Source organism: Podarcis erhardii, assembly GCF_964252035.2.
Source record: "Podarcis erhardii genome assembly, chromosome: 6".
NCBI lineage: Eukaryota > Metazoa > Chordata > Lepidosauria > Squamata > Lacertidae > Podarcis > Podarcis erhardii.
In genome coordinates, this window is record NC_138510.1 from 45,564,630 (window position 1) to 45,577,350 (window position 12,721).

The 12,721-nt window shown below is 41.2% G+C and overlaps 1 protein-coding gene across 12 annotated transcripts in view; it reads right to left on the reverse strand.

The window, feature by feature from the left end:
* Positions 1 to 12,721, reverse strand: part of ANKS1A (ankyrin repeat and sterile alpha motif domain containing 1A) — a 117,662-nt gene that overhangs the window by 32,008 nt on the left and 72,933 nt on the right. For all 12 annotated transcript variants that reach the window (XM_081865355.1, XM_081865352.1, XM_081865353.1 and 9 more), the window contains one exon: positions 4,344 to 4,450. In XM_081865355.1, coding sequence (XP_081721481.1) covers positions 4,344 to 4,450 — 107 coding nt within the window. The remainder of the gene's footprint in view (positions 1 to 4,343; positions 4,451 to 12,721) is intronic.

Here is a 12,721-nt window from a genome sequence, read left to right on the forward strand (position 1 = left end):
GAGGCAGAAATGGCAACTTCCAGGTCCTCTTTTTGAAAAAGAGTTTGCAAAGGTACTTCTTCCAAACAGGAGGACAGAGGAAGCCTACTGTTTCACCTTTCCATCTCTTCCCCAGAGTCTAATCACACCACTTCCTACACACACCATGCATGATTGTGAGTCCCCACTTGTCTATCATATGCCCAACATCCTAACTAAAAATGAAATATTATTTACATGTGGTAGCTATAGTTTTCACAACATGACATCTTTTCTCAACCACCATATCAGCACTTATTTTGGAAACTGTTTTGCCCACAACAGATGCATAACTCTTGAGTATATTCACGAGGAAGCCAATAAAGTAGGAACTTTAAACAGAACAAAAACAGCATTTGTCTGGCTCTGGCAAAATGCATTTTACACTAATATTACTTTCAATGCCTGAGATATTTGATCCTGTCTGAGAAAAGCTATTTCTGATGCTTTTCTTTTTTTAAAAGAAAAACTGGACCGCATCAGGAAGGTGTGTGCGCATGTGCTTCACCTAATTTACCTTCTTCCATAAAGCAGGACATATATTTCAAGCACTTGTCCAGCTTTTCTTTGAAAATTTACAACAAAAGATTATACATCCTCTTCAGACATCTTGCCTCACTGCTGAGCTATTGTTATAGTTCTAAGCAGTAAGAAAAATTGTGCAGTATCTTGGATAGTTCAACCCAGAATCTCACATAATTCAGCCTACGTTCTATTTTTAAAAATCCCAACTTAATTTTTATTATTGCTAAAGCAATTAGCCTAATAGTCTATCTGGCAAAGTGCAACCCATTACCTAACATGCGTTGCTAGCCTCTGTGACAGTGAGATTTAATGCAACCCTTTTGATCTGTGCCAATCCTTAAGAACCATATAAGCTCACAAACGCATTATTCAGTTTAACAAAAATCTGAAAAATCTGTGTTGGCAAAATATGAAATGAAGCAACAGATTTTTCTAGAGAATTCTCTCCCAACTGGCTTATGCTGTCTGAACCCTTTGTGAAATCTAATAAGTAGTTTTGGACTATGAACTATGTAGCTAACATGCATATGCTTAGATTCTGGACTAGGAAAAAGAAACTGACTTTCAAAAGTGAACTCCTTTTGTTGCAGCTTTATTCAGTTATGAAAACCAAAAGCCAGATGTGAAAAACTACTAACACTGATGAGGAAAATAAGGGGGGGGGTTGTATTTATGATTCTTTATTTTCTTATTTGGCTAAAACTTAAATCTGTTAAGCATGTATATATTGTAACAGATAATGGAAGAATTATGAACTAAGCTGTTACTGAAAAAGGTACCCTTAAAGGCATCACTATGAAAGAAAAAATGGATTCCACCAACCACTTTAAAATAGGTGCAGAAGCAATGTTAGGCTTTCTTGTGAACATCAAACTGCTCTGGGGTGTAGAGAACAGAGTTGCCGTGATTCAATCCCTGAAATGTGTTCTTTAAAGTAAAAAAATACTATAAATGAAAATCAGAATTGGAATGATGCCATTTATATACATATATAGGTTGAACTAGCCATCCATGGAACTCAACTAAAACTCTAAAGAGAAACATATTCTGTTGCTTCCAAGAAATGTAGAAACTTGCACAGGGATCATACCATAAAAATTTAATCTTACAATCCTTGAGGAAGAGATCACTTTAAACGAAGTGCAGCATGCAAACATGCTACTCTTGCTACACAAAGAAGCAGTTGTAATCCTTACACTTCTACCAAAACCAAAAGGAGAGTATTTGAAACTCAAAATATCCCAATGAAAGAATGTAACCAACATCCATTTTTCTGTCATGACTACACAGCCCTTTATTTGGGGTTATATACCATGTACTATATGGGAGCTGTCCAGGGTATTGAAAGTAATTATGGGTATGGAAAGGGCTTAGGGAAGATTCTCATGTCACTGTTCTATTTTCTGAAATTGATTATTCTGTAATAAAAAGCACTGCAGCAAGAAAAATGGTCACACAAGTACATGGTTCCTAATGTGCGCAAAAGTTACACCTGACACCCCATTCTTATTCAGCTATGCAACCTCATGAACAACTATGCAATAATCTGCCTTTAGGTCAGAAAAGCTGCATCAAGTATTTGGGTTCAAAACTTCCCACTTCAGAAAGTTCCTTAAGAAGGAAATGCAGAATAGCCCAAAGCTTGGAGCACTTCTTAACAGAACTAAAGTAATACAGTAGATTACTTTCTTCTGTAGCCAGGAGTTAAAAAGTAGCATGTTAACTGCCAAAAATTAATAAACCATACACTTAACAGAGCTTTGTTTATTAAAATATTTAACATGTATTTATGTCTGCCAACATTCATTAAGACACGAATATATCGCCACATTATTATTTCAGAAGAGGTATCTAAAATATGCTGGAGAAAGTTATCTAATCATTTGCACTGGATGGGACTAAGCTAGTAAGATACTTGTTAAATTGGTTCTCTTTCTTTTGAAACTACTGAATATGGGCATTGTGACAGTCATTGTTTATAAGGAAAATGCCTGGCAAATGTATCTATGTTCCTTTTATTTCATTTTCCTGCTTTGTAAAATATAAAGTATAATTTCCTAAAAATTCAAGGTGGCAGCAATAATGGAGTCCCAATAAAGACAGGTGTGGTCTTAAGTCTGAAATAGAGGAAATTTAAATTTTAAATGCATGTAAGAGGCTTAGAAGGAGCAATTATAAATAAGTTGTCCCCTACATACTTTCCCCCTGACAGTATGAATGATACTAACAGTTTGTATAGGTGTTATTAATTCCAGTCATCCACCACTTACAGAATAGTCATTAACAGCAAACAGTTAATATTTTTTTAATCTTCCTAAATCTAACTCTTAGTGAAGGCTACACCTTTAAGTGAACAAATAAACACTACTCTGATTATTTAAGAAAAGCACTACCTGAAGTGGTTAACCCTAACGAGATTTTGTGAAAGACTAAAGCCTAGTCCACTTTGATAGCTAAAAGATTTGAGTTGTCTCCATTTCAAAAGAAATTTTACTTGTTTTGCATGGCTAGTGTTTTAACATGTTCAGGAAGGGATATCTGACCAGTTTTCAAACTCTGGACCTGCAGGTAATTCTGAAATTAGATACTGACCTTTCCTGAAAAATCAGCAAAGTGAACAGAGAGACATTCCTATGCTCAAGCTTCTTTAAGCAATTCAAAATCCTTTACATCTGCCTTTAGGAAGGTGGAGACTGACAAAAAAGTCTACTGTGATTAAGGATTTGCAAATGTGTGGTTTACATTTTCTATGAAAATGGACCAAAGGGTGATAACCCATCATTTTAGGATGCTGAACCTTTGTTTCTTCCATAAAACAACTTCTTAAAGGAAGTTGGCATGTTAATAATTCAAACTCAGCAAGGATCCCCTTGGTAAGGATCTATTCCTTCCTAGTGCTGATGAATGATTGAGCCTAATTTAGCTAAGTGCTGACAGGGCCAACTAATGTTCAGCAACAATGATTGCATAAACAATGTTGTGCTTTAAGAAGCTAGAATACCAAGGCAAGGATACTACACCTATTATGTAATTTAACCAGAATGGCCAAAGCTTATTCTGTTTTGAACTGTCCTGTCCATAGATATCAGGAAGTATTGGGAACGGGTTCTTAAACAAAAAACAAAAACAAAATAGTTGAGATCCATCCTACATATGTGAAATGGGTTAGAGAGGAAAGCACAGGAGTTTGCTTCTGCAATACTTAGTAAAGAATGCATCTTTACCAGCTGAAGCAGCAGCATTTAAACAAGCCCCCAAATATACATGCATATGCAATCATTCCAGCAACATAATCTCTAGCCTGCAGGTTGCTGAAAATGTTCAAGGAGTTAACAACTGCAGAAAGAATTCAAACATTTTTCTGTCGTTCATTTCCATCTGAAGCTTTTAGCTCAACTCTCAAAGTAAGACTAATCTACTACCCAGGTGTCCACACAGCTTCAGTTTAACCCTTCATCTAGAAAAGCTTTCTTGATGTTCTTTCTATGAGTTTGGGATTTTTATGAATTCATAGGAGAACCTGAACTCCCCCCCCCCAAAAAAATGATTGTGTGTGTTTGTGTGTGTGTGTGTGTGTGTGTGTGTTATGTCCATACTCATCCATACAATCAAAATAATTCAGCCTTGCCTTCCATGTGTTTAATTTGATCTGACAGTGTTGCGTAAACTGCTTTATCTGAGATCCAAATAATGCAAATATATATATGTATTGTACAAAACAAGTTTCAATTTGCTTTCCAAAAGGTAAGCTCTGCAAGTCCCAATAAAACTTTGTAACTTTTTCCAACAAAGCTACTTACCAGGAAGCGAACATCATCAAAGCCATTGAGAAGCAGTTTGCTCTCATACTGCTGTAAGCCGATGGACTCCAGCCACTCCCCAACACTCTGCTCCAGCATCCGTGAACCTGACGAGAGAGGAATCGGCAGACGCTTGAAAAAGGAAAACCCATTAAGGCGGTAGCAGCGGCACTCTGAGGAAGACAGGTGGCATTGCCACATCATAGTCATTACCATAAAGAAGCCAAACCAAGGCCAGAGTACAACAATTAGCTGACAGACAGTTCCTCTTCTGTACACAAACCATGAACAATAAGCTTCTGTCCTGTTCAAACTAGAGTGTTAATCGGTCTCCCGGTTATACTCAAGCAAACTCTGAATCCAAGCTGTTTAGAACCATTCCTGGGGCCAAGGCATCACATGCACTGATTTTCTGGCTCAAGTGTGCTCCTTGCCAGGCAAAAGCATCCCAAACCTCACAAGACTCCTGGGTCAGCTCCTTGTTTCATCTGAGGGGGCTGAAAACTTTCCAAGGCATCATTCCAAGCCAAGGCTACAGGGACGAGAGACAAGAGAGGGCCAGCTCACAAATAAACACAGCCCAGCAGATGCTTGCATCCATGCAACTTCAGATGCATTACCTTGTACAACAGGCCAGTAAGGAAGACTGTTAGCACTGGAGGTGCAAAGCAGTTAGAGAGAAAATACATCTTCATGCAGCTGAGAGAGACAAACAGACACGATGGGTGTTCAGAAAAGCAGCAGCAGCCAGATTAGTGAACAGCTGTCCAAAGGAAGACATGCAAGACAAATAAAAACAAAAACAAAAAACACAAACTGCAGTAGAAGAATAAAGATTTATACTTTTTTTCCCCCAACAGTCCCGGAACAGGCAAACCATGGTACGGGCTTTTCTTTGTTATTTTATTATAAGGAGTGGAAGCATGAGGGACAACAAGCCTGAGCTTGGAAGTCCTGCCACTGTCATTTTATCACCTATCCAGATGCATGACATCCTGACAGCCGGTATTGACTGATCTGGGCTGGGAACCAGCGTCAACATCTAGACTGGAACAAATAAGTATACCGGAGCATCCAGTCTGAGCAAAAAGATAAATGGTCAGCTCATTTTCCACCCAACATGCCTGCTCCTGCCAGTTCTTTGTTGACTTGTATTTGCCCGTCCTTCATTTTCTTCCACTAAAGGCAAGTACTACCTTCAAATTCCTTACTGAGATAACGAACAGCTTTCAGAACAAAGCATCTTAGCTCGTTGGTTTAAGGGGGTGAGGAAAGCCAAGCAAGATGAACACGCCCCCTCCCCTTTTCTCCGCAGCAGATAGGGTTAGATATGTCCTGGCACCTCCTTTCAGCCGGTTAGTCAGAAATAAATTCTTCCAAGAGCCCCGTAGAAGCTATATGGAATGCCTCTTCTTCCCTCCACACATCAGAGGAGAGTCTAGGAACTTGTTACTTTCCCTGTGCAGAACTGGTGATATTTGATGAAGCAAGGAAAGTTCAGAACCCACGTCTTTGCAGTCCTCAGAGGAATTGCTATGCAAGTCACGCAGAATTTTCTCAGTCTTCCTAGCATGTCCGTCACTGAAGGGCATTTGCAAAATATTGATGAAGACCCCGGTTGCAGTCTTTGAACCCTGTGGTTATCAGAAGTTCTGAATATCCTAAACTAGCCTCCACCCCTTTCTTTCCAGACTGCCTACACAATGCAGTGCTGGCTATTATCTGAACAATCGAGGGGTTAGAGATCCTGTTACGCTGGCCTTCAGAAAAGATCCTCTGTTAAGCAAGTCAGTGTTAATGAGTGCTCAGGAGCTGGCCAGCCTTCTTAATGCATACTGCAGCACAAGGGATGCAGCACTCACAAAAGATTTCCTCCTCCCTTCTCTGACAAAGCCTGGGCAAAGGGACAGCATCTATATCCCCAAATTCCAAGCAGCAGGCTCTTGCTGGCCAGAGATTTTTTCCTTATCCAGGGCTGATTCCTTTCTACTCCATAAGCAGGCAAAAGGACTCTGGTATTTTCCCAGGCAAGCATGTGTCCCTTTCAGAGAGCTGCAGCAGACTGCTTTGTCTAAAGGCAGCAAGCTCCACACTTGCAACGTCTCTCGCTCTCTCACTGGCTGTTCCCTCCCCTCCCCTCATGCTCACACCCCTCCCAGCAGAAGCAGTGATCAGGTTTCAGAACAGAAGCTGGCAAGGGAGAGAGAAATAAGACGGCAGCTTTGCAATATTCAAATTTCAATTTCAAAATTTATTTGATTACCCTGAGCCATGTGGTGTGGTTTTTCAGCATAAAATGGATATAGTATGTGGGGATTAATTTATCAGACGTGAGCTGAGATTTTCAGATACTGAAAGGTAAGCATGACTGAAGGGAGTCAGACCAATTGGAAACAAACATATTACACCAGCTTTCTATATGCCTGCATGTAGCATTTGCTTCGTCTTGGATTATTAAAGATGCTTTGCCTCCACATATCTGATCTGATACTGTAGTTATTACACCGAAGGCAACTTTTGTGAAGCTACTGGGGAACAGAATTACCATTGTGGGTGGATGAAGAAGTCAAGTTACTAAACTCTCTCATAATTATTTGGGAGCAGCAGCGTACAAGGGCCCTGAAAGTTTTTAGCTTGGATGTTCGAAAACCAGAGCCAGAATACATGCAAAGGCCCTAAACAGAGTTTTAGTAGTAAGTACAGTTTCCAACACCTAACTATTGGAATATAAAGTCAAAATCAAAACACAACTCCATTTCAAGTTTGAGAGTCTGAAGAAATTGTTTATATTGTGATACTGATGAAGACAGCCAACGTAGTTCCATAGTTTTCCACTTAAGTCTAAAGTGTTTTGCATTTGCATAGCATGGCAAAAGAGAATTAAGCTAGAATTTGACAGTTGGAACTAGTTTGCCAAATGAAATTATCCTCCCTCCTCATGCACTGTTCTGGGGGTTCTCCCACCCACCCCAAGCCAATTTTGGAGATGCTGTGTGGAAAGCCCTGTTGCCCAAGAAGAAGCCCTTGCATAGGGCTTCTGCTAAAAGAATCCTACCCTCTGTGTTTAACTAGGGACAACTCACTCAGGCAGCACCAAAACATTTTGGCCACCAGGAAGGCTATTACATTAGTTTAACCCTGAGCACCTTGGATTTGGTAGCAGTTTATTATAATGAGATTGCAACCCTTTGGCTGCAAAGCAAAATGACCTTGATAATTATCAAGACTCTGTACCTTCATGTTTGTACATCACAATAAGACTATGGCTACTGGAGAAACCACTCATTCATTTTGGGCATGTGCCTAGACATAAACAGACAGTATCTTGATACATGGTCTGCATTAGAGAATGCATTTAGTGCATTTAATGCAAACTTGAGTGCTAAATTGAAAACATATCAACTACAGCCACCAAGAAAAGGCTAGACCAGGGGCTCTCAAACTTTCCACCTCCAGGGCCTGCTTCAGATAGCTGGAAATTACTGAGTTCCACCAGTTACAAAATGGTGGGGCAGGGGCAGAGCCCACCTCAAAATGGTGGCAGATAGAGGCAGTTTGGCATAATCAGGTGGCAATTACTGACATCATTTTCTACAAATATATAACCCATCTTTGGAATTGCTAAATTATTTGTCACAGCATTTTCATTGTGGTGAAGAGTTTCATAGCTCAGGTTTCCTCAAGCTAAGCACAGACATTTGCTCTGGAGGTATTGTGACAGCCTCCTCATTTTAGGTAGAATTTGCTGATTCAGAGGCTCTAAGTGAAGAAGACTTACTCTTTTATATTTTTTCCCATCTCACCTCCACATGCCTCTATTTTTAGTCATGTCCTGTAATTTCTTCTCCCATTCTGCTTTCACACTCAACTGGACCTTAACCCTACCCCTAACCTCAGCATGCCAGCTTCTTCCTGGTCCTCTTTCATTCATCCCTCCTCTAACAGCTCTCCTCTCTTATTCCTTTCCTTTCTATTCCCATTTTATTTATTATTAATATTCATTAACAACAGCATTTTATCTTGGTTTCTCATTTCCTTCAACACCTCCCTCTGGCTCTTTCTCCTCAGAGGAGGGAGACATTCATTCCCTCCTCCCTCACTGTACTTCTGCTTCTCAATCACTTGTACTCAGCATGGGTGCTGGCACTGCTCTAACCAAATGCAGTGGCATGGCTAGGGGGTAGGGCAGGCATGTGAGGAGGCCTTGGACAGGCTGTGGCACTGAGGCCACTAGTGGATCCTAGTCGGTGGTTTGGGAAACCATTAGTCTGTACCAATCTGTACCAAAAGGAGAACATTGGTGCCAATTGCCAATCCTCAAAAAGAACGATAAGGTCTTAACTCACTGCACTGAATAATACTGTCAGCTTTACTATAGTGTTTAAAATAATGAACTGGATGCAAATTGCAATGAGCTTTTGTGCAGCAGAATACAGCACATTTTAGCTATACTGTTTAACTAGCTACCAAATTCTCTCTAATGCAACAAGACTTATGTAAGCAAACTGACGTTGCAGTGGCCACTCATTCTTCTCTGGCTTTGGGTAATAAAATGACGGATGAAATCACTGTAAAACCAGCACACTATATACAAACTCTCCATGCCAAGGGAATCCTCTCCTGCAAGAAAACTGCAGCAAAGAGAGGGTTATTTTATGCCATGAAGCCATTTTGCTCCAACACAGTAATTTTTTCAAGTAGAAGGGTAAGAATATTAAGTGGATTAACACCAGATGGAAAGTATACAAACCTTACATTGCAAATAGAGGCCCGAGGCCAAGTTGTTGCAGAAAAACAAATGCTTTTGTTTTCATGTAGCAGACCCCCTTTAAAGATATGTTTCTGAGGATGTGTTGCCCTTTTAATAGATTTCTTAATCAGTGGTGCTAGTGAAAATGTTCATGGACAAGGATCAGTGAGCACATTTCTACTGGGACATAATGCTCACTCTTTGTAAAGCTTTAGAATCCCATCTTGGCAGTAGCAGTAGCACATCCCAAAGGAAAGAAAAGTCTACAGCCTCTGCCTCTGCCAAAGTCTCTGCAAGAAGACCCCAAGCCTTTTAAATTTAAAGGTTGGTTACCTCAGTCACTGGTACATGAACAGAGACAAGGGACATCCATAAGAGACCCTTTCACACATAACTCCAATGTGTGGAAGAAAAGGAAGACTGTGCCTGCTGCCACTGTTATTTAAGTGGATCCTGGCACCAACTCACATGCTGCTCAGAACATAGGCAAGGGGGCTGTGTGCATGCAGACTTTCTATATCAGCAGGAACTCAGCTGCACATGTATAGGCATCCCTTGCCATAATTCCGTTTAGCATGCCCCCTCCGCCCTCCATGCTTTGAGTATACCTGTAGACTTGTGAATAGCCCTTTGCTCACTTCTAATTGTAGAATTAAATGAAAAGCAAACCCTAGGAATTCAAGTCTTTGAAGTGAGATTGGAAATGACGAAACAAAAACTTGATGAGCAACACCGGGAAGTTCTAACTGCCAGCAGTCTAAGTGACACTGAACAACAGAATATAGAGTGTTATGGCCCACACAAGCAGGAGAGGGGACAACCCATTTCTAATGGTAGTACAGTGGTGCCCCGCAAGACGAATGCCTCGCTAAACGAAAAACCCGCAAGACGAAAGGGTTTTCCGATTTTTAGCGGCTTCGCAAGACGAATTTCCCTATGGGCTTGCTTCGCAAGACGAAAGCCCATAGGGAAATCTCCGGGGACAGCGGGGAAGCGCAGCGCGCCTTCTCCTCTGTTCCCGGACCTGTATTGAAGACTTGCGGTGGGAGGAAGGCTGTTCTGAAGGCTGGCGGTGGGAAGAAAAGCCCTTCTCCCCTGCCAGCCTTTAGAAGAGTTCCCCGCAGGGCTCTCCAAGCTACGGATAGCAGCCTGCTGCCCCTATCCGCAGTTTGGAGAGCCCTGCGGGGAAGTCCTGCAGGGCTCCCCAAGCTGCGAATGTCTGCCCCGCGCGAGGGGCGCTCTGCTTAAGAGCGCCCCTCGCGCGGGGCAGCAGGCTGCTATCCGCAGCTTGGAGAGCCCTGCCGGGAAGTCCTGCAGGGCTCCCCAAGCTGCGAATGTCTGCCCCGCAGCCTAGGCAACCCTGCAGGAACTCTTCTGAAGGCTGGTGGCAGGAGAAGGGCTTTTCTTCCCACCGCCAGCCTTCAGAAGGCTGTTCTGAAGGCTGGCGGTGGGGAGAAAAGTCCTTCTCCCCCCCCCCCGCCAGCCTTCAGAAGAGGTCCGGGGACAGACTGTCCCCGGACCTAGTCTGAAGGCGGTCTCCCTAGGAACGCATTAATTGATTTTCAATGCATTCCTATGGGAAACCGTGCTTCGCAAGACGAAAAACTCGCAAGAAGAAAAAACTTGCGGAACGAATTAATTTCGTCTTGCGAGGCACCACTGTACTCAGTAGAAGAAGCAAGTCTCATTTGATGGGCCACACATAAACATGTAGCCTAAAGGCTATGTTACTGGGAGTGGCACAGTTCCAAAGGCCTCAGATCAGTTCCTTCCACTAGGCAATTGTTATTTCTACTATGTAAAAAGAACCACTTTCAGCAAGGCTGAATGCTATGCAGTATTTCCTGGAATGTTCATTACTTCTGTATCAGAGGATTATGACTATGAACACAATGGACCCTTCCTCCACTTACATTGTCCATTAATAGAAACATGTATCCCAAAATGCCTTTAAAAGCAGATGACAAATTTAAGCGCACAGCTACACATTTGCAATATTTATCAAATTTAAGCAAGTAAATTTAGGTAAGTTGGAAAGATCGCTGCAGGCAGGCAAGCAGGGAGGGAGGGTTTCTTTATGTGAACAGCACCAATTACTGAGCCTCTTCAGAAAGGGGCATAATATGCTGAGGTGGGAAATCCAATCCAAAGAACAGCCTGATAGTTTCTTTTGAAACTTAAACTAATTTGAAGATGATTCCTTATGTTGAACTGGTTACAGAATAAGGAGAGAAAGGATCTGCTTTGACTGCAGCTCCAGCAAATTTCCTTCATATAACCTTTATTCTACAGTCACATAATCAGATCAGGTCATTTTATAGGAAAATTGAATGACTCCCAGTAATGTGCTCCAATAATGGCATACACTTTCTGTGGACACACACAAGACTCCTATTTCACTCCTCCTTTAGCCAGCGCAAGCAACAAACTTTAATCCGTGACTTAGCATTACATCCAAACCAGGAATGATTGTTTGTTTCACTCCAAATGAACCAAGATGTTATGCCAATATTTGTTCTTGGCTTACCAATCATGGTTCATTGGAAGCAAAACAAATCTTGATCCCCAGGTAGGACATAATGCGAAGGCAACGATTGTAGTTAGTTGCTCCCACTTGCTGGAAGGGAGAACTGAAGAAGGAATGTCCGCATTCACAGTGAACCATTGGCTGTAGTTTACTGTAACATATGAATTGAGCCAGCAAGAACAAAAGGTTGCTGATAAATTCATATTTTTAAATAAACAAATAATCAGAACAGCATTATGGAGTGCCGGCTTGGGGGGGGGGGACCGACGATGACTGACAGAAGCAAATTATATATGGCAGTCAAATGCAGCTCTGATCTGTTTTAGTTTAACTGATTTGCCAGAAAGTGCATTTTTTCTGCATCAACCAAATTACAGAAAAAGCAATTCTGCCAAACAAGGAAGATCAATGAACATAAACACACTGGTCTTCTTTAATACCCACATTGAAATAAGTGGCTCTCACCTTGCAGTCTTTTCTGCATAGATTACTAAGTGCTTGGCCTGTATTGTATTGCTTGTGTAGAAGATCCTATAATTTTTTTTTATATAAGCTGTTCTATTAACATATAGGTCAACGCAACACTTTTGAAAAGTCTGTGGCTTTTGAAAAGATGAGGCTTCTAGGTTCATGTATAGCACTACATATTTGTTTCTATGTTGTCTGCTACAAATATGAAATATATACCCAGCTAAATACTTATACTGTTTGGCCTGGCATGGATTTTTTTTTAAGTTCTCAACCGGGGGGAAAAAGTTTTTAAAGTGAATGGTGTATTTATTGCTTCATCTTAGAAAAATAACCTATTTCCAAAATGCATTCTTTAAGAGTTCTTTATGTTATCTTTACTTGTTGTAAAAATAATTTGCTTTATAACGTAAAAAAAAAGTGGAAACTGCAACAAGATGTTGCGGTGTACGCTCCCTCCTAATACAAGTTCTCTGTTCAGAGGTCCAGCCAGCCATTTCATCCAAACAGGGCATGCCACATTCTCTCTCCTCCTGATTTTTTTCTTTGAAAGGATATCCAGCATTCCTTGGTTACTGAATATGATCAGTCCTCACTGGACTGTTTCTGTGGTTTCTTTACCACATTAGGCTC